Here is a 20,695-nt window from a genome sequence, read left to right on the forward strand (position 1 = left end):
ATTCAGTGCTAACGCTGCGCAGAAGCTTTCGGCACGTTATCTGAGAGCGATATAATCTTGCCCTCTGCAAGCTTGAGTTAGCTACAGGGCTTCTGGGGAGCTCGAGGGGAATACGGTGTGTATGAAACAGCTTGCAAGAACAGCATGAGGGGAGCAGCTGGCATGGCACAAATTCACAGCAAAATTCTGGCATGCGCTTAAGACTTGGTCTGGATAGTGGCAAGAAAAGCAGCTAGTGTCTAGTGTACCACAGTGATTTACAACGGGAGGAAGTGAGTGAAATTAGTATGAAGGTTGATGTAAGAATACTTGAACCCCAGTTAATATACTACAGTTATTACACTGATGGATCTAGTAATTCTCTAACCATAAGCCCATAAGGTTATATTTAATTACAATCCATACCTGTATACACTAGTCTGTCTGACAAATCACTGATACGTAGGATGTGCTACGACAGCTAATAAACAGCACTACTGACACTTAGAACAGCTCGAGGAAACACCGTAGGATCTTGCAAAGTGTTTGGAAACAGGATTTAGGGCAGTCGGCAGGCACGTGTCGTTGCTGGCCGGGGCTCGTGGCTTAACCGGGGCGTCAGCAGCGGTCCGGCCAACAAGCCGGAAAACCTTTCTGAGGTGGGTAAATGCTGTTTCCAAGGCATGTAGGTCTTACGCGTTGCGATACCACGTGAATTACATTCTGTCCCGTCCTGGCCGGCTGGGACAACCCCCAGAGGCTGCTGTACCTAATTCACCGCTGGTGCCTAGGGGGAAAAAAAAACCCTGCAGCGCGGTCGTGCCGAGCGCAGCCGGGCTCCGCACCGGCTCCTCTGCCCGGGGAGGCAGGCAGCGCCGAGGCCGCGCCGTCCCGTCCGTCCCGCCGCCGAGGAAGTCCCGCTCGCCGGCTGCAGAGGCAGCAGGCTTAAGGCTTCTCGCGGTGGCTGTTGGCGTCGCTGGACCGAACAGGTTGTTCCCAGCGCTAGTGTACTCGAGAAGCAATCTGTCCTGCCGTGGGGCTGCCAGGACCCGCGGCGGGGCGCCCGGTCCCTTCCTCCTCCCGCGCTTCGGGCGCGAGGCCTTGGCATCTGCGGCGCGCGGGTGCTTTGCTGCGCTAGCGCAGCTGAGCAGCGGCAGGCTGCTGCCGCGAGCCCCGGGTGGGAAGCAAAGCAACGCGCTGGGGGCCGCCGGTGCTTACAGTCGGATGTTGTAACAGCCCACACGGTTACACCGGGGAGCAGGACGCTTGTCGCAGTCAGACAGAACTTTTGTTCGTTACGATTACAAGGAAACTCTGGAACAGTTATAGCGTTAGAAAAAAAAAAATACAATGTACCGAACAAACATTATCTCACGTACAATCAATTTAAACATTTAAATTGATTATAATTTTGCTAAAATATTAACACAAGTACCGTTTGTGCTGCTAAAACGTCAGTGTTCCCTCTAAGGAAAATATTGCTACAGTTCTACTGTACCCTGCATTAAATCTTTTGCCCCCCCCCCCCCCCAAGACTGACTGTAGACATGGTCATGTAATTTAGGCTTGTACTGTGCTACGGGTTCGATGTCCCTGGTCTACTTCAAGCAAGGCTTTGTCCCCGTCTGCCTGGTCCCAGAGCCGCCTCCGCCGAGCGGGATGGGAAACGCTGCGGGAAAACTACCCGCGCGCCTGCGCCGCTCCAGCTGCAGCCGGGTGAGGATGGAGAGTTCAGAGCCAGTAAATCCAGTGTTTGCTGTAAATGCACGTTTTTAACCCACCCTGAATGGCACAGGATTCAAGTAATGCATTTTTTTTTTTTTGTCACAGACAATGACTGCTTAGGATGAGGTTTGCTGCTTATCAATAAATGTGTTTATTTGCAATTTAGCAGCAGAAATGAGCTGTGCTAACGATGACAAAAACAATCTTTTTTTATTTTATTTTTTGCTACCAGAAAAGCTAGGGCAGTTATTTAACTATTGCTTGTCATGAGGTCAGAAGGCATCAGAAGTTTCCCACAACTTTTGCCACTAAAAATACTGTTGTAAACTGGCAACGCAAAAGGGCTGCACGAGCCAACGGCTGCGGAGGCAGGCGAGCGGCGGCGGGGGGGGCCTTAGGGCCAGAGCATCCCCTGCGCTGGCTGGGCAGTCACGTTTCCCCTCATTTGCTCAGTCCTCAGTAACAAACAGCTCAAATCGCTGCCGCTGTGCAGTCAGCTACACCGGGAAAGCAGTCAAGTTGCTGACAAATATCTACTGGATTTTTTTTTTTAACATTTGCTTGTTTTTGATGAGGCGGTAATTTTGCAGCTGCAAACCAAAACTCAGCCTCTTTCAGGGGCTTTTTTTTTTTTTCCCACACCATTTGCAAACATGGGCCACATTTACTCTTTGCTTAGCACCCACAGGACGGACTTTGATGGCCTGTGAAGTCTTTCCAATTCTCCGTCTCACTTCTGTATTTCTGGAGCCTGCAGCGTAACATGTCTTCACACCTGAGGTTGTTTGGTTGTTTTTTTTTTTTTTGGCTGCAGTTTATGACAGATGGTGGCTGCTCCCAATATAAAAATACAAGTCCTAAACTGCTTCCTAATTAATTGACTTGAAATTGGAGTCACTCAGACACCCACAGCCGGGTGCTGGCAGCTCTGGGGCGGGCCGGTTGCCGCTTTGCAGAGGGCGCCGGGCCGCGCGGAGGCAGCCGGCACCGCCACGCGCCACGTCCCCCGCCGCCAACAGGCGAGGCCGAACTAGCAGACGGCTCTTGCCGACCGGTTTTTTTCCAACGCGAGTGTCAAACACCAGCTTTTTAATCGCGCCAACCAGCAGCACAGAGGCAAGCTGCTTTTCCACCGGCACGGCCGCTTTGCTACGCTAACGGCCAACAAACCAAAGCGCCGCAGCGCCGCCCCAGCTCGCTCTGAATTTGGCCCTTGCTGTAGGAGTGCGTGCTGGCGTTCGCAAACGGTGGGTGGGGAAGTGGGGGGGGGGGGAAAAACGCGTCGCCCGCTATTCCCGGGCGCGCGGCGCCGCCGGCCCGGCGCGGACGCCAGCCTCGGGGACGCCGGCCGCGGGGAGTAGCACCCTTCCTCCCGCGCGCCTTAGAGGGAACACTGCTCTCACAAAACCCCTGGGACAGGGAGGACAAGAACCAAGACCACTGCACGGCGCGCACGGCACAACTAGCGAACAGGAGGGAACCCGGCACGGACTTGCCACATGGAGGACACGGTACTGAACACATCTGCAAGCAGCCGCTGAGCGGCCGGCCCCGTCGGCCCGCGCAGCCCGCCGGCCCTCAGTACGCCGGCACTTGGTACCCTTTGGGGTTGGCGTCTAAGGTCTCGGTGAAGGGGGGGCTCTGGTAGGTCTCCGTGCTCTCGACGCCGCTGCCGGCGGGGTAGCCGGGGTACGCCGCGCCGGCGTCGGCCGCGAACTGCTCCGGGGCGAAGAGCGACATGTCCGTGCCCAGGCGGTATCTCTGCAGCGCCTTCACCGCCAGGGCGACCTGGGCCGGGGACGGAAGAGGGTTAGCGGAGGGAGGGGACGAGGCCGCGCGGCGGCCGCCAGCAGGCAGGCGCAGAGCGGGTTTCGGCGAGGGAGCCAGCCCGGCTCCTCCGGCAGCGGGGCCGGAGCGAACGGGGACGTTTCCAAAATCCCCCTGGAAGAGGATGGCCCCGGCAGGGGCTTCCCGAGCCCGGCCGGGCTCTGCGACGCCGTGGGACAGGCCGGCTGCGGGGACACGTCCCTGGGGACTTGGCTGCCAAGGAAGCCGCCGCCGGCGTCCGCTCCCGCAGCTTTCCGGCCCCAGGAGAAGGGGAAGTCTGGAATTCCCCAGCCAGACGGGAGCGAAGCCCGCGGGCGCTTCCCGGCGCGGGAACCACCACTTTCAGCTCGCCTGGCCCGTGGCAGCGACTGCAGGTTTCCTCAGGGCAGCCCCTCGCCGCCTGCCGGGGTTCGCTTCCCCAAACGGCGTCCGGGCTCCTCCGCGCAGCCCAGCGCTGAGCCCAGACCAGCTTTCGTTTCCCCTCTCCCCACCTCGGCTCTAAGCCGGGCCCGCTGGCCTGCAGACTGCCGGCTCGTGCCGGGCCGCCGGCAGCGGCGTCGCAGCGCGGGCAGGCCCCGAGCTGCCGAGGAAGGCGCGACGCCTAGGGCCTGCACGTGCCGAGGGCCTGGCCGCGACCAGTGCAACGAGAGCCACCCAGGCCTCAGCCTCGGGCTGCTGCTGGCCGGAGCTCCTGCTCTCCCGTCCAGGGAAGAAACGGGAAGGATGCCTGCCCCGCTGCCCCGGGAGGACGATGGCCCTAAGGGCCAACACAGCCGGCCAGGGAAGAGCAGCGGCAAAGAGCTCTACGTGCCGCCGGGTCCCTGGCACCGCGCCCGGCCCCACTTCACGCTCCCCGACCACCCTGGATGCCGCGGCGGCCGGTCGAGGCGGACGCTGCTCGGGTCCCTACCAGACGTGCCGCTCCTCTGGCCAGACCCTCCTTCCCACTCCCCAGGGCGCAGCCCCGCCAGCTCCGCCGGCATGGGCAGAGGTCACGGAGACACCCGGCCCACGGCCCGCTCCCTCCCTCCACACCCTGCTCTCGGGGGCTACCCGCACCCCCGAGCATCCTCCCGGCAGCGGCTCAGTGCCAGGACTGTGCCCTGCTGCCCCTCGCCCCCACGCAGCAACGTGCGGCAGAGCCCCGTCAAGGCTGCGCTCCGGCCGCAGGTGGCAGCAAGCCCTTGACCACCTTGTGCCCGGGACGGTCCCAACCCCCGGGGCTGTGCTGCACCCCGGGATAAGGACCAGCAGGTCCCCAACCGCACTGCCAGCCTAGGGTCCTCTGAACGTCCAGAAGCTGAACTCACCCAGGCGATGATGGAGAAGAAGGAGAAGGCGATCGCTGCCCGGGCGGCATCTGCTCCTTGCGAAACCCCTTTGCTCATCGTTGTCCGTTGCCACTGGTTTGCGAGAAAGCAGAAAGCTACAAACCACAGGAAGGACAAGAAACCTGAAAGAGAACAGAGCTGGTTAGCGCTGCCATTGCCCACCGTCTCTGTGCTGTAAAGAGCCCGGATCGCCGGGGACCACCGCTGCACGAACACAGCGCCAGCAAGCTTTTCAAAAGGAAGCAGGGACCTTGGGTGCCTTGGTCTGCAGTAGGGCCCAAAAAGAGCTATTTTAAAAGGAGCTGGTTTTCTCGAAGTGCTGCACACCTACTGCCTGCAGGCTAAGCCCCTTTGCAATCCCTGGAAAACAGGTCTGGAAGGAACCTGGGTCATCGAGTCTGTCGCCTGCCTCAAGTTTAGGTCACCTCTATCTAAAGCAGATCTTAAAGGCCTCTAGGGACGGCGCACCCTCTCTAGACACGATCTCAGTGGTTCAATGTTCTCACGGTCTGTAGGATTTCAGACTGGTCACAGGCATCAAGGCGCTACCAGATCAGTTCCCAGCACCCTAGCACAGCCACCTACGATGCCCTTTATTCCTGGACGCCACGGGCTTTTGGAAACCTTGGTCGGGATGCACCAAAGCTCACCCAGGCAAGAAGCTCCTCACCGCCAGCCCCCATGCACGGCGCTCCCGTTTTCAGCCTCTCTGGGGCATTGAGCAAAAACTCAAAAATTGAGCTCAGGGGATTATTTCTTACTGGAGCCGAGGCTGGCTGAGCAAGACAGGGCTGCAGCTCCCCTAATTCAATCAGCAGCCAGCAGCAGCGGCCGGCACCCCGCAGCTCGGGAGGACAGAGGCACAAAGCAAGCCACAGCCGCACGCTCTAGCGGGCAGTAACGCTTTCCAGGGGCTGGGGAGAGGAGCTGCCCAGCCTGGAGCCCGTGCAAGTCCCACGGGGCAGCTGGCTGCAAAGCACGATGTGACTGCAGAGAAGGAAAGCGGCTTTCTTTTCACCCCTTCATCATGCCAGTTGTCCCTACGTACTGTATAAAACGCACGCGGGTAGCCACGCGCGGTGCAAGGTTTACCCAGCTCCTCGCACACCTTGCTTTCCTGCAGAACTTGCTCATAACTGCAGTTTCAGAAAACACACTCCTCGCTTCCTTCATCTGGGCGATCGGGCCCGGGGCTTCCTCTCTGGTGGGGGGCACCTTCGTCTGCTTGGCCGTGCCTGAGCCCGTGAGCTGCCCTCACAGCAACGCAACCTCCTGCCAGCATCTTCCGTGTTTTCCAAATTGCAGAGAGTAATAAAACAGCCTCTTTTTTTGCAGAAATGGCTAATGCCTGCTAACAAAACTGCCCCAAATCTCTGCATATATTTCCACTTCCATTCAGGATGATCCACTTGTCTCCAGCATTAAACCAGACCTCTGGGTACTCAAAGGTCATCTTCAGGGACGGACGCACCTTCTAGTTCTCCATCTGGGTTATAGCGGGACTTTACCAGTGGCTGGCCTGGGTTAAGGGAAGTAGAACCTACCCCTAAAAGCGGACACAGAAATCAACGCTTGCAGTATCTCCTCCGGAGCACGACAGCAGGAGGACACGTGCCCAAGATACGGCATCAGCCGCAGAGAGGACAACCGGCGTTTGGTGAACCTGGCGTTAGCGGTGCCCTGGCAGGTCTCAGGGCAGGGGACGCTGTCCCACAGGGCACTGCCACCGAGTTCCCACCTCCAGCTGTTTGGGGAGCAAATGCCACGTCAGCCAGGAGCGCTGCCCGCCTGAGCTCAAAGCACAATCCTTGGTGAGACGTTCCTCGCTCAGAAACGCACCTTCCGGGAGGCAGCAGTGGCTGGAAGTGCGAGGGACCAGGGAGGAAACGCAGGAGCAGCTCCTGACGGGTTCACGCTGAGTAGTGCTGCAGGGGGCAGAGCGATGCTCAGGGACACGCTCTGGGACCATGCAGGCTGGAAGAAGGGGACATGGGTGTTATGGCAGTAACAGGCTCTCCAGCAGCACTAGGCTGTATCATTGGTTCACAGGGGGTAAGCCTGTTTGGGAGAAGTGTTTCTTTGCTTTATACTCAATCTAGTGCAGTAGGTCCTCTCCCATACGCTGCTGGGTGCTACAGTAATGCAGAGCATGAGTCACAGCAGGGTCATGGGGGGTACCCACCAAGCAGCAGCATAAAGCTCCATCTATTGATGATGTCTTCGAAGGGTTTTCAAGAGTTAAAATGACATCATCTGCATCTCTGAATGTGTGCTGGCTGCTCTGAGTATTGCAGTTACTGGCTTCCTCTGCAATACTGAGATATCCAGACGCTGACCTTCCCAGTGCTAATCATCTGGGTCCAAAACCATTAGCTTCTTCAGCCAGAAACGCCTCGATGGTATCACTTCTGCTACTGCCCTCTTGCACTTCACTGAGGTTTCCCGACGAAGAGATCAGCCACAGTTTCCATCCCATGTCACGACAGCTCTGCTGGAGCCCTTAAAAGAAAAAAGATTCTCTCCACTGCACTGGGAAATAGGGAATAGACATATCTGTGCATGGACAAGACAGGATCAGGCATGGAGAAGGTTTCCAGAATGACCAGACAGGCGCTGGAGGAAGGCTGGAGGACTGACACATGCCGGAGTGTGAGATCAGACTTCCCAGGGAGCTCTACGAAGAACTATTTTTGTTTCTGTACCAGCACTCGTTTTCATTTATGATCATGTTCATCTTCTGTTAGCATTCTTTGGAGATGAGACTTTGTACCCAATAATATGAATCATGTACCCAGGATTACAGCTACCCTGCGCCTGTTCAGGCAACAAGGCTGCCCTTGTAACTGCAGCTCTACTCCATCCGGCAACTGCACGGGTAAGGTCCAGTGACTTTAGCAGTGGTGGTCCCGCAAACGGGCCAGGCAGCCTACTCGGGTTAGCGCTGCCCATACCGACCCACTGGTGTATTTACTGCATCAAATGAGAGTGGATCATTTTGGAGGTGTTTGTTGATACCCATGAAATTTAAAACTCAAAGAAGGGGGCTGGGCTGATGCTGGCTTGGTGTGGCTACCGGTGCTGGTTTTGACTGGAGGCTGCACGCAGGTGGAGATAGGCACTGCAGTGGGTTTGCACCCTCCAGCACACTGGGGAGAAGGAGAATACCAGGAAGAACCAGCAGATAATTATAGTTTTAGGATCTGTAGACAACAGAGTGCAAACACCAGGAAAGATATGCTACAGCCATAATTACAGCCTGGTTCCAAACAAGCGCACTTCTACGGGAGCAGCTGAAAAGAGCAGATGGAAAATTGCAAACGCCATTTTGCTCAGCACCGTGGCCGTGTCGTTCCTGCTCGTGCCTCGGCATTGCGTCCCAGCAGCCTCCAGGAGGCCTGCAGGAGTCAGATCTCTCTCCCCTCTGCAGGGGCAGCCAAAATGCAGGAAAAGCCTCGATAATTCAGGCACGTTAATGCTCCTTGCACAGCCGGGGCGAGGAACGGCACCGCTGTCGAGACCGGCCCTCTGGGCGCCCTGAGCAAAGGGCCAGAAACGACCTTCTTTTCTCATCCTATCTATACACTGCTTGATTTTCACCACTTCCTCTTACCCCAGCATGTTCCTCACCCAGTTATTTCCCAGATGCATTTTCAGCTTTTATATCTGAACAAGCAACAATGCAGAGATCACACACAGAGAGAAAGGATGAAACCGCCACAGGCAAGTAGGAGGAAACCAAGAATACCATTGCTGGCAGGGAAGAAAAAAGGAAGGGGCCAGCATAAAAGACTGCCACATGTAGTCTCAAGGGATTAATGTGGCGGGAGTTAAACAATGCAAATTGCTTGTAGAGTTTGCACCCTGCGCAGGTGAGCTCAGCTCCGCTTCCTGGCAGGCCTGGCAGGTTCGGTGCCCGGGGCCGCTCGGAGCAGCACGAGCGGCTAGGACGGACTGTGATCTCTGCACCTGCGGAGGCTTCACGTGCCAATAAAATCCTGCACTTAATCTCTGCTGCGAGAGCTGTTTGTATCGACTCTCGTTCCGAAAGCAACCAACTGCCTGACATTTATGTGCGAGTGGGCGTACAGGCTATGGCAGCATGGGTGTAAAAAACGTTTGGGACAGCCATAATTTTAGAAAAGTGAAGGCACAGAAGTAGGAACAGAACAAAATATACTGGGCATGAAGCGGCCCTGACATCTTTTCTCCCAGTGAAACGACCCCATCGCTTGTCCAGGCAGCTGAAGGCAGTTTTGCATGCACAGTTTCATGTGCAGCTAAGAGTTCGTGCTGTGGCTTGAATCACCAAGTGATCCGGGTGGGAAGGGACCTCTTGACCAGCGCGGTTGGCTGCAGAGACACCGCAGGGCGGCTGGGGAGGGGACGGACCGGGCTGGTCGATTCCTCTGTCCCCTGGCAGTGACCTGCGCCCTTCCCCTGGGAGAAGCAACCACACATCAGCGATGCTCGACTGAATTCGGGCCTCAGAAGAAAATGCAAAAATGCAGAACTAGGTGTAGGCAGGTTTAGCTATGTTTAGTCCATGGTGACCATGGACTTTGTTACAGAAGTCTCCAACAATGTTCCCATTTACAGCAGCATCAAGTCTCTCTATTTAGACTTCAGCCCAGCATTTAGTATGGTGCCATGTGGGATGGGATTAGTTAAGCTAGGAAAGATGAGACTGTACAAGAACAGCGAAAAAGATAAGGAACTGCTAACAAGCAGATGTGTTAGGCAGTGTTAAAAGAGGAAACGTCAGGCTGGAGGGGAGTTAAAGAAGACTGCTCTTTGCAGCAAGACAGTTTTCTTTTTTCATTAATGAGCAGCAAAAGGGAAGAGAAGCAGGAAATCTGCTGCCAGCAGCAGGTGAGGAAGAGCGATCGGGGCCAAGCAGAACTGCACGACCACGAGCCTGGGGGGGAATCTCCTTTTCCACCGTGGGTTGTTGGTTAAGAAGCGTTAGTGCCTTTGTAAAGGCCTTGGTGACACATCCACGGAGTGTGCACTGCTCTGGCCACCCATAACCAAGAGAGGTGACGTTGGGCCGCAGTAAGGACTGGAGGGACACTGGCCGTGCCAACGGGAGCGGTAACCCCCTGCTGCGGGGAGGCACGCGGAGAGGGTCCCCCCCGGGGACGAGAGCAGCAACAGCGCTAGCTTTGGGACGGAGCTTGCTTAATGCATGAACTGGATCCTATGGTGCAACGACAGGGTCTGGGCTGGACGGTCCCCTCCGGCCCCGTGTCCCCGCGTGCTGTCTGCCCGCTGGCTCCGCTGCAGCGGCTCCAGGGCTTTCGATTCAAACCTGGCTGCGTGGGGTCACCTCGAACCCAACCCCCCGCCCCGGCCGAGCCCGCAGCCGGCAGCAGCGACGTGCAGGGCGCACGGGCAGACACACCGCCATCTGCCCAAACCTGGGGCCTGACACCTGGCACTGTGTCGGTCACAAGCTCACGTCCGCATGACCTGCACGTAGGTGATCTGTTTTAGCAGTGAGGAAGTGGCTTGCTAGTTTCCTACCAAGAACCCTTCAGCGGGGAAGGCCCAAGGGAGCAGGAAGTCTCTGCCCAGATACAATAAACTGTTGACACACCCCACCCAGAAGACACACAAGGACCGCTGGGCTGCAACGTGCTCCTGGGGTAATTAAAAGCCACGGGTGGCTGCAGGGCTGCATTCGGCACGGTGGATTTGCCAACAGACTGCTGCAATGCCACAGCCTTTCCCCAAATACCAGCACGCACGGGCTGCGTGACAGCTGCTTGGCAGGGCAGAAACCCGGCGTGCTGCTGAAGTCCATGGAAGCGCACGTGAAGTATGACGGTGCGAAAGAAAAACGAGGCAGAGATTGAGCAGGGTAAGGTTTTGCACATGCCTCGCAGGCGGGAGAACAGCTATTACAGGGTGAGAGGCAGGGAAGGATCACAGCCTCACACTGAGACACCCCGAGTCAGCCAGGAGATGGATGGGGATGCTCCATTTCCCTCTGGATTAAAGGGTTGCAGGCACCTAGCCTCACGGAAGGGGCTGTAAATATCTAAAAAAGGCTGGATGCTGGAGTTCAAACACCGCAGAAATAAGCTTTCCAGGGAGGACAGAACATCCTTAACAACAGGGAGGAGATGATGGATGTTTTCATCTGGGACCAGAGAGCCACCAGCTATGCTGTGCTGGATAAATCACCTTCAGACTTTGCAAACACAAGAGCCTGGAAATCAGGAACATCAGCTGCAAACGAAGCCAGAAAACGCCCAGAGGCGCCGAGGTGAGGCCAGCTCAATGCATCCCGCTTGTTTGCGTTCACACGCCTGAGCCTGACCCCCCCCAGGCCAAGGGGCTGCCGATGGCACGGATCTGCGCCAGGCTTGAGTCCCCAGCCCGTCTGCAGGAACAGTGGAGACAGCGAGGGGCTGTGCTGGCACCTCAGCTCCCGCTGAGCCAGCACGTTTCTGCTTTGTGCAATAACACACACACCCAAAGTGAAGACAGACCCAGATATAAGAGATGAAACGATGTTTGCTTGAGCCACGGAACAAGAGATCGGGGAGAGAAAAGTACCCTGTCTGGTTTCTGAGACACGGGCACCAAGGCGCGCTTCTCTGGGTGGCCTCACAGATCCCACCTCAACAAATGTCTCTGGTTGCAGAAGTAACAGAGAAGAGTGGGACACCCCTTGTCCTCCCACTGCCATACGCTGGCTTTTCTGCTGCTAATTCTCAACTCGCTGTTGGACAGGATAACCCATCTGCCCGCCCTGTTCTTCCACCCACGGGTGTCTGAGCTGTGCCCAGCCATGGGGAGCAGAGGACACAACGTGAGGAGCTGCAGGGCACAGCAAAAGCCCCTGTGGAGCCAGCCGCCTCCTTTGCAAACAGAGCAAAGCCAAAGACCTACCTGAAAACCCAAGGTCCAGCAGGACGGCCCGTTTGCGGTCCTTCACGCTGCTGATCTGCTGGAAGTAGAGGTCCACAACAAAGAAGAAGATGCAGCCAAAGAAGGCCATAATGCCAACGGCGATGCCATAACTGCAGGCACTCTCATTCTGGTTGAAGATGCAGAGGAGCTCGGGGTCCTGGCTGTCCTTGTTCACGTAGCATTCGTTCACGATGGAGCCAAACACCACGATGGAGAAGATCTGCAGAAGGAAGGGGAAAGCACAACTTGCAGCTGTTTACAGTTAACTCCGTTTTCCAACAGCAACAAAATTGGATTCACTCCTGTGTTTGACTCCATGGCAACATGGCATTCGTTAGACAGGTCCCCGCACTTGTCTGGTTAGTGGCTTTAAATAACGGGCTGGTGGACAGCACCTGAGCCTCTCATCATTGTGAACCTGTTTGCTTTTCAGCAGCTTGGTTTGCAGTGCATTTTAGGAGACGTTATTCTCCAGACAGGCTGGGGAGGGACAAAATAAATAGATCAGCCAGATCTCCGCGCGGTCTTGCTGCTGGCGCTGCGCTCTGCTGTCAGGCTGAGCTCGATAAACCCCCTTGTGTAACCGCAGAGCAGGGAGAAATGAAGTTACGGAGGATAATTGAGTTGCTGAGCAGCCTGGCCCCGGGGAGGGCTGACCGGCCGGCGGAGGCGGCTGCCGGGAGGCACGGGGCAGCTCGCCTGGGGCAGCGCGGCGGGCAGGAGCGGAGCAGGATGGCGGCTGTGTAAATTAATAGCGCTGGCGATGCCGCGCGCGAAAGCCGTTCCCTTCTCCCTCGGAAGCCGGAGGCAGCGAGCGGGAGGCGGGGGACCAGCTCCGTCACGATCCGCCCGCGCCGCCGTCCGCCGGCAGCGAGGAGGGCCCGGCCTGCGGGCGCCCTTCCCTCCCGCTGCCCGGCACCCTCCAGACGCCGCGCTGCGAGGCGAGCGCCGTCCTGCCAAGCGCTGGCCGGGGGGGGGACGCCTCGCTGCCGGCTGCCCCGCGGGGTTGCATCCGTCTGCGGGGAGCCCGTCGCCCCTCTCTCCGCAGCCTCCCTCCAGCGCCGGGGCTAGGCTGGGGCAGGGGCGCGTTTGCCTGAAGCTGCTCCCCAAAGGCAGCGTCTCGTTAGCAGACAGCTCCGACACCATCTCGCTAACGATCCCCCAGACCGGAGGGAGCAGCAAAGAGGTGGCTGAGCAAGGGAGCGAAGCGCTGAACGGTGAGGGGCTGCTGCGCGGTATTTGCTCTCTACGCGGGGCGTCCCCCGAAATTAATGATGAGCAGAAGCCGCAGGAAAGAGCCTCCGGAGCAGGTAGCGCAACGCTGCCGCAGCACCCGAGCCCGGGGCTCGGCCAGCCGCTCCTGGCGCTCCCGCAAGCGCCCAGCGGCCGAGAGACTCGGGCCACCCTCACCGCCCACCCGCGCTGCTCGTCCTCAAACCCTCTCGGCCGGGAGCCGGGTTAGCGGCCGGTGGAGACGCTCCCAGAGCAACGCCACAGGCGCGCTGCAGCAAGGGCACGCGGCGCGTCCGACCCGGCGACCCGCGCGCAGCCCCGAGCTCCCGGGACGCTGCGTCACCCGCCGGCGCTTGCTGCTCTCCCGCGGCCACGGCCTCGTACGAAAGAAACGACAACAAACAGTAATAATAATTTTCCCAGCGCTTTGGCAGCAGCTGTAATATCAGCGGTTGTAAAAATCTGTTCATAAGTAATGCAAAATTGTTATTTACCATCAGAAATAGCAGCAGCGTTTATAAAACAGGCCCTGGAAGAAATAATGTGATTCTGGAAAACATGAATAATTGAGAACCTCTGAGTCCCCAGGATTATTTCCCTGGCGGGCCAGTGAACTTGCACTTAGCTCCTCAGAGCACGGTTTTACTTCGCCCTTCCAGGATCAGCAGCCTGGACCACTTCTTTCTGCTTGCAGATGCCCAGGCAGGGCTGGCGGGGCTCAGCGGGCTGCAAGGAGCTCCGTCAGGACACGAAAGCCAAGAGCTAAAGCGCAGCTGGGGCGCGCGACGCGTCCAGAAGGGACCTCGGCTCCCAAGGCACGGAGACACCGCAGACACCAAGGACAGGCGACGCTTCACTGCCTAACTCTGAATTCCAGCGGGTTTAGCTAGGACGCTCCGCTGCGCCCCTTCCTGCTCCACCGTGCCCACGGTGCGGGACGGGACGGGACGCTGCGCCCCTTCCTGCTCCACCGTGCCCACGGTGCGGGACGGGACGGGACGCTGCACCGCCTCCTGCACTGCCGCGCCCGGGATGCGGGACGGGACGGGATGGGATGCTGCACTGCCTCCTGCACTGCCGTGCCCACGGTGCGGGACACCAGCAGGACGGGATGGGACACTCCGCTGCGCCCCTTCCCGCTCCACTGTGCACGAGGTGCAGGATGCTGGCAGGATGGGATGGGACACTCCGCTGCACCCCTTCCCACCCTGCCGTGTATGTGCTGCGGGACGCCAGCGGGACGGGACGGTCCGCTGCACCCCTTTCCATGCCACTGTGCACGGGGTGCAGGACGCCAGCGGGATGGGACAGGATGCTCCACTGCACCCCTTCCCGCGCTGCTGTGCCCGGGGTGCAGGACGCCAGCGGGAAACGCACGGTCTCTTCTCCAGAGGCCAAAATAGAAACAAAACTCAAGTGCACAGATTTGAAAGATGCACTCAAAACATCAGAGCTGGCTGAAATATTCCTGTCAAAACATGCTTTTTAGTGAAAACAAATCTTCCCATGATTTTTTTTCCCCCTTGAGATTGAAATTTTACAGATTTTCTTTAATCAAAAAAAAATGGTGCTGTAAAACGTTGTAATGAGAACAAGATTTGGGTTTTTTTCTCCAGCTATAGGTTAAAAAACAAGAGTTTCCAAGAAAGGTGGGTAGATGGGGGAAAACAAAACTCCTACAATTTTTTAAAAACTCATGAAAAACAAGTGATGTTTTCCAAATACCTCTACCAAGCACAGTCACTCCAGTCCATAACCTCTTCATCGCAGCCTGGAAAGAGGAAATCTCAGGCCCGATTTCCCGCAGTGACGGAGAACTTCTGGGTCTGCCTGCCAGATGTGAGGAAAGCACCGCTTTCCAGAAGGAGATGGCGCCTCGCCACCGCCTCGTCCCCCGAAATCCCAGGCCCGAGACCCCACCGGCACACGGCCAGCGCAGATGCCGAAGACGGGCGTTCACGGTGAGCGGTCCCGGGCAGCGGTGGCGCTGGCCGGCCTGGGAAACCGGTGGCGTTTTGAGCATCGCGCTGTAAGCACGGATGCTCGCCGGCCGGCCGAGGGGCCGTCGCCGTTTTGCAGAGCCGCAGTCGCTCCTGGGGCTCCAGCCTGCCCACCCTGGCACCGGCACGGCTCTCACCCCCGTCCTTTAAAGCCTTCGGTAGCCCGGGCACCCAAAACGTGCTGGCGGAGACCTGACAACGTGCACGCAGCCACCCCAAGGAAAACCAAAAGGACGTCATGCAAGAGAGCAAAGCCGAGAGCTTCAGCGTGCAAACCATCAGCTGTTTTAAGGCGAGACGTTTCTATCGCTCATATGCTGTGCTTGGACTCGGGACCTCCGGAAAGCACACCGGCAAGGCGTGGGGCGGCAGGAGCCTGCGGTGCCCCTTACATGTGCCAGCCGCCCCGCAAGCCCACAGCAGGGAAATTATCGCAGCAAGAAAAATACCTGCCCCTAATTTGCTCCGCCCTAGCCGCCGATCGATGATGCCAGGCGGGGACGGCACGCGCAGAGCTAAGCCCTCAGCCCTCCGGCCCCGGGGGCACCAGCAATCACGGCCCCGGGAGCGTGGGCCGCATCCTGCCGAGCGCTTTGGCAAACCCCGGCCAAGCCGTCGCCTTCAGCTGCACCCGCTCCCCGGGCGGACACCGGCTCCGAGGGGAGCTCCCTCCACCCCGGGCAGAGCGCCGGCTGCCTTACGTGCCCACCGTCCTCCCGTCCGGGGCCAGCCGGGTCCCCATTCCCGCTCTGGTTGCCTGATCCCTCTCCGGTGCCTGGTCCCCCTCCAGTTGCCTGGTCCCTCTCCAGTTTCCCGGTCCCTCTCCAGTTGCCCGGTCCCTCTCCAGTTGCCCGGTCCCCCTCCGGTTTGCTGGTCCCCCTCCGGTTTGCTGGTCCCCCTCCGGTTTGCTGGTCCCCCTCCAGTTGCCCGGTCCCCCTCCAGTTGCCCGGTCCCTCTCTGGTTTGCTGGTCCCTCTCCAGACCCTGGTCCCTCTCCAGTTGCCCGGTCCCCCTCCGGTTTGCTGGTCCCTCTCTGGTTTGCTGGTCCCTCTCCAGACCCTGGTCCCTCTCCAGTTGCCCGGTCCCCCTCCGGTTTGCTGGTCCCCCTCTGGTTTGCTGGTCCCTCTCCAGTTGCCCGGTCCCTCTCTGGTTTGCTGGTCCCTCTCTGGTTTGCTGGTCCCCCTCCGGTTTCCCTTTAACCATCGTCAGGCCCAGGGAAGCCTACAGTGGCGGCCGGGGGGACGCTGACCGGGACAGGGCTACAGACGCGTCCGACCGCCTCTCGGCTCCGCAGGGAGGCTGCTGAGGGCCACCTGAGCGATTTTTCCTCAATCGCTTTTTCTAATGTGGCAAGAGGAAAAAATAAAAAATAAATAAAAATAGCCAGCAGGCTAAAACACAGCGGCCCTTCGCGGTCCCTCATCCAGCAACGCAAGCGGAGCTCGCGCCGGAGCCGGCAGCGTTTGGCGCTGGCGCTGACAGCAAAACGGTGATTCAGTAGCATTTTACGCTTAGACACTCCTGCGTTAACGCCGTCACCAGACGGTCAAACCGAAGTTCTGCCTTTCTCAAGCCGCGGAGAGGCCGAACGAAGGCGGCGATCTGGCGACCCTGCTGCAAAGCAGCCGAACCCAGACCCAACCCCCAAGGGTGAAGGTCCCGGCAGGGCCACCAGCCTTCGCCAAGACCCCCGACGGGGGGAGGCCGCCGTCGCCACCGGGCAGGCGAGGAGCCGGGCTCGCAGCGCCGTTCGCAAGAGCTGGGTCTGCCAGAGCGATAACACCGCCGGCACCATCTTGTCCCGGCGCCCCTGCCCGCCTCTTCCACCCCTGGGCCTGCTCTTTTCCAATACAAATAAATACCGGTTTCACCAGGAGCAGAAAGACTGCCCAGGCACAGCCCCTCTCGCGCCCTTTCGGCCGGCCAGCCGGCCCACAGCCGGCCCAGGAAGCCGAGGCCGCGCGCTCCCTCTCCAGGAACCGCCACCGACGGCCAAGGCCCGGCTGCCCCGCGAGGCGCCGACCGGCCTGGCGCGGCCCGAGGCCCCGCTCCGGGCAGAGCGACCGCAGCCGCCGCGGCGCCGGCCGGCCGCCCTGCCCCGCCGCGCACGGCAAGGCCGCGGGGGCTGCGCTGGGGGGGCCGCCGCTGCGCTGTGGGGGGCTCACACCGCGCCATAGGGACTCACGCTGCGCTGTGGGGACTGCCGCTTCGCTATAGGGGCTGCTTTGCTATGGGGACTGTCGCTTCGCTATAGGGGCTGCTGCTTCGCTGTGGGGACTGCTTCGCTGGGGGGGCTGCCGCTTCGCTATAGGGACTGTCGCTTCACTATAGGGACTGCCGCTGCTTCGCTATGGGGACTGCCGCTGCTTCGCTATGGGGACTGCCGCTTCGCTATGGGGACTGCCGCCGCTTCGCTATGGGGACTGCCGCTTCGCTATGGGGACTGCCGCTTCGCTATGGGGGCTGCTGCTGCTTCACTATAGGGGCTGCTGCTGCTTCGCTATAGGGCCTGCCGCTTCACTGTGGGGGCTGCTTTGCTATGGGGGCTGCCGCTCTGCTACAGGGGCTGCTGCTTTGCTATAGGGGCTGCCACTTCACTGTGGGGGCTGCTCTGCTATGGGGACTGCCACTCCGCTACAGGGGCTGCCGCTTCGCTGTGGGAGCTGCCGCTTCACTATAGGGGCTGCTGCTGCTTCGCTATAGGGACTGCCGCTTTGCTGTGGGGACTGTCGCTTCGCTATAGGCACTGCTGCTCCACTATGGGGACTGCTGCTTCGCTATAGGCACTGCTGCTCCACTATGGGGACTGCTGCTTTGCTATAGACACTGCCGCTTCGCTGTGGGGGCTGCTTTGCTATGGGGGCTGCCGCTTCGCTGTGGGGGCTGCTCCGCTATGGGGGCTGCTGCTTCGCTGTGGGGGCTGCCGCTTTGCTATAGGGACTGCTCTGCTATGGGGACTGCCGCTTTGCTACGGGGACTGCCACTCCGCTGCGGGGACTGCTTTGCTATAGGCACTGCCGCCCCGCTATGGGGACTGCTTTGCTATAGGCACTGCCGCCCCGCTGCGGGGACTGCCGCCCCGCTATGGGGACTGCCAGCGCTGCTTCTAGGAGTCAAACCGAAGCGAGCAGAAAGCCCTTTAAAAGCGGCACGGCCCCGGCCCCGGGCAAGCGCGGCGGGGCAGCCCCGGCCGGGCCGGCGGCCCCCGGCCACGCACACAAAGTTCATCTCGCAGCCCGAAAACAACGTGCCGGCAGGAAACCACCAGAGCGAGCGCAGCTTCGTCTGACGAACGGCGCCAGACGGAGGGGGAAGAGGTGGACGAGGAACTGCTAAATGGTTCTTTCCAGCTTTTTGATTTTTCAGCTCATGCCAGCGGCGGTTTTATTTTTATTGAGGCAGTTGAAAACCACCGCATACGTCACGGAAAGGTTTTTATCTGAGGCAGAAACAGGAATCCCCTTTTATCAAACCGGCCGTGCCCCAAACCGCCACCGCTGCCACCCACTTGCCATCGCTGCCCGAGGACGGTCTGGACGGACCTAGACCGAGTTTTCCGGGCGGAGGTAACGCTCCTAGGGAAAGACGCGGCCAGGCACCACGTGAGCCCGCTGCAAAACCCCTAATCCACCCCGCGCTTTGATGTCCGGATCCATAACAGGCCTCCACCTTACTCCAGTAACGCACTCGGGGGCTTTTCCTCACAGCCCTGGAAAATAAACTGGCTCCGAGCCTGCCAAACGCTTAAGCCTGTGGTTTAACTTCAAGCACCTGATTGCAGCTGGGATCGCTCACGGCGCTGAAAGAGAAGCACGCGCTCCCGCGCCGCGCCACACCTGGGCCGGGGCGCCCCCGACGCCCCGGCCTCGCCGCCAGCCGCTGAGGCCGCACGCTCTCATCACGCCTTTGAGTCGCAGCAGCGCTCGGCACAGCGGGAGGGGACACGGGGGCAGCGCTGGCGGCCGAGGGCCCCCGTGCACGGGGAGGCAGCAGGCGAGGCTGTGCCTGCTGGCCCGGGGGGGAGCCAGGAGCCGGCCGGGGCTCGGGATTTGGGCTCTTGCCCCCTGGGCCAGGCACGCCTGCAGGTTTAGGCAGGGAAAGGGTGGGGGGCGCAGGAGCGCCGCAGCCCCCAGCAAGGCCGGCCGCGCAGCTCAGCGCTCCGTCCGCCGCCTGCTCCCCGCGGCGCGGACTCGTACGTGGGAAACGGCTGCAAAACGCGATGACATCGTTTCAGAATAGCCGGGCCACCTGGGCAGGGCCGGCGCTAGGATTTCTTCTCACGCGCCCGGAGGCACGCACGGAGCAAAGCACGGCAGGAAAAACGTCCTCTGCCTCCGGATTTACACCCCATTCCCCCTTGCCCTTCGCTCAAGCACCAGGGACAAAACGGGAAAAGGGCAGTGACAACACCCGCCGCTGCACCTTGCCGCCTTCCCCAGGAAAATCCCCGCGAATGCCCACGGGAGCCACCCCGGCCCCACGCCGCACGCCTGGCCGCCACCCGCGGCCAGCTGCACCGGCAACGCGCGGCTGCAAAGGCGCTGCCCCTGGCACGGGCACTGCACGCTGCCCGAGCACTGCACACTGCACGGGCGCTGCACGGGTACTGCACCCTGCGCACACGCTGCACATTGCACCGACATCGCATGAGCACCGGCCAGCGCACGGGCACCGCACCCAGCACGAGCGCCGGGCAGTGCCCGGCCGCTGCCCCAGCCCGCTGCCCCCTCTCCCGCCGGTCGGACCCTTCCCCTTACCCAGGCCGTCACCCGGAGGATGGTCTGCAGCTGCTTGAGGAAATCCACGGGGTCCACGGCGCCCCCGGCCCGGCCCGCTCCGAAGGAGGCTCCTTCCATCTTCCGCCGCCGCCCGCTCCGCGCCGAGCCGCGCCGCTCCGAGCCGCCGCCGCCGCCGGGCGCGCGCTCCCCGCCCACCCCTGCGCTCCTCCCGCGTGGGCTCGTCCGCAGCGCCGCGTGCCGGACGGCGGGAGGAACCACGCGCCCGCGGGGGGGGGGAGGGGAGGGCGCCCGCGGGGCTCCGCCCACCCGCCAGCGCCCGCTGCCGCCGGGGTCACCGGGCCGCCGCCGGGCACGGGGAGGGCATGCTGCCGCCGGGGTCACCGTGCTGTTGCCAGGGTCGGTGCGCTATGGCCAACGTCACTGTGCCACAGCTGGGGTATCTGTGCTACAGCCAGGGACGCCATGCTACGGTTGCTATTACCATGCTGCAGCCAGAGTCACCGTGCTGTTGCAAGGATCACTGTGCTGCAGCCAGGGTCTCTGCGCAACTGCAAGGCCACCGTGCTGCAGCCAGAGTCACTGTGCTGTTACAAGGGCCACCGTGCTGCAGCCAGGGTCTCTGCGCAACTGCAAAGCCACCGTGCTGCATCCACAGTCCCCGTGCTGTTGCCAGGGTCAGTGCGCTATGGCCAACGTCACTGTGCCACAGCTGGGGTATCTGTGCTACAGCCAGGGACGCCATGCTACAGTTGCCATTACCATGCTGCAGCCAGGGTTACTGTGCTGTTGCAAGAGTCACCAGGCTGTTGCAAGGGCCACCGTGCTGCAGCCAGGGTCTCTGTGCAACTGCGAGGGCCATCGTGCAAGGACGCACGCTGTTGCAAGGAGGCAGACACTGTGGCTGGGAGCGCAGGGAGGCAGATGAACCAGGAGGTGCAAAGAGC

The 20,695-nt window shown here is 60.1% G+C and overlaps 1 protein-coding gene across 1 annotated transcript; it reads right to left on the reverse strand.

The window, feature by feature from the left end:
• Positions 1-2,484: 2,484 nt before the first annotated feature.
• Positions 2,485-19,938, reverse strand: SYNGR3 (synaptogyrin 3). Its single transcript, XM_068907774.1, has 4 exons — positions 19,770-19,938; positions 11,760-12,000; positions 4,842-4,984; positions 2,485-3,492 (listed from the first exon to the last, which is right to left on the reverse strand). The coding sequence occupies exons 1-4, from the start codon at positions 19,866-19,868 to the stop codon at positions 3,283-3,285; spliced, it is 693 nt and encodes a 230-aa protein (XP_068763875.1). The 5' UTR covers positions 19,869-19,938; the 3' UTR covers positions 2,485-3,282.
• Between the last annotated feature and the right edge of the window lie 757 nt (positions 19,939-20,695).

This window comes from Struthio camelus, chromosome 15 (assembly GCF_040807025.1).
Source record: "Struthio camelus isolate bStrCam1 chromosome 15, bStrCam1.hap1, whole genome shotgun sequence".
NCBI classification, from domain to species: Eukaryota; Metazoa; Chordata; class Aves; order Struthioniformes; family Struthionidae; genus Struthio; species Struthio camelus.

Bases quoted from the DNA above. Each gene is read 5' to 3' on its own strand.
- SYNGR3 (XM_068907774.1), bottom strand. From the start codon at position 19,868: ATGGAAGGAGCCTCCTTCGGAGCGGGCCGGGCCGGGGGCGCCGTGGAC. The intron at 12,001-19,769 runs GTAAGGGGAAGG...TTCCTTCTGCAG, and splicing joins TCCTCCGGGTGACGGCCTGG to ATCTTCTCCATCGTGGTGTT. The intron at 3,493-4,841 runs GTGAGTTCAGCT...TCCCCGGCCCAG, and splicing joins TCTTCTCCATCATCGCCTGG to GTCGCCCTGGCGGTGAAGGC.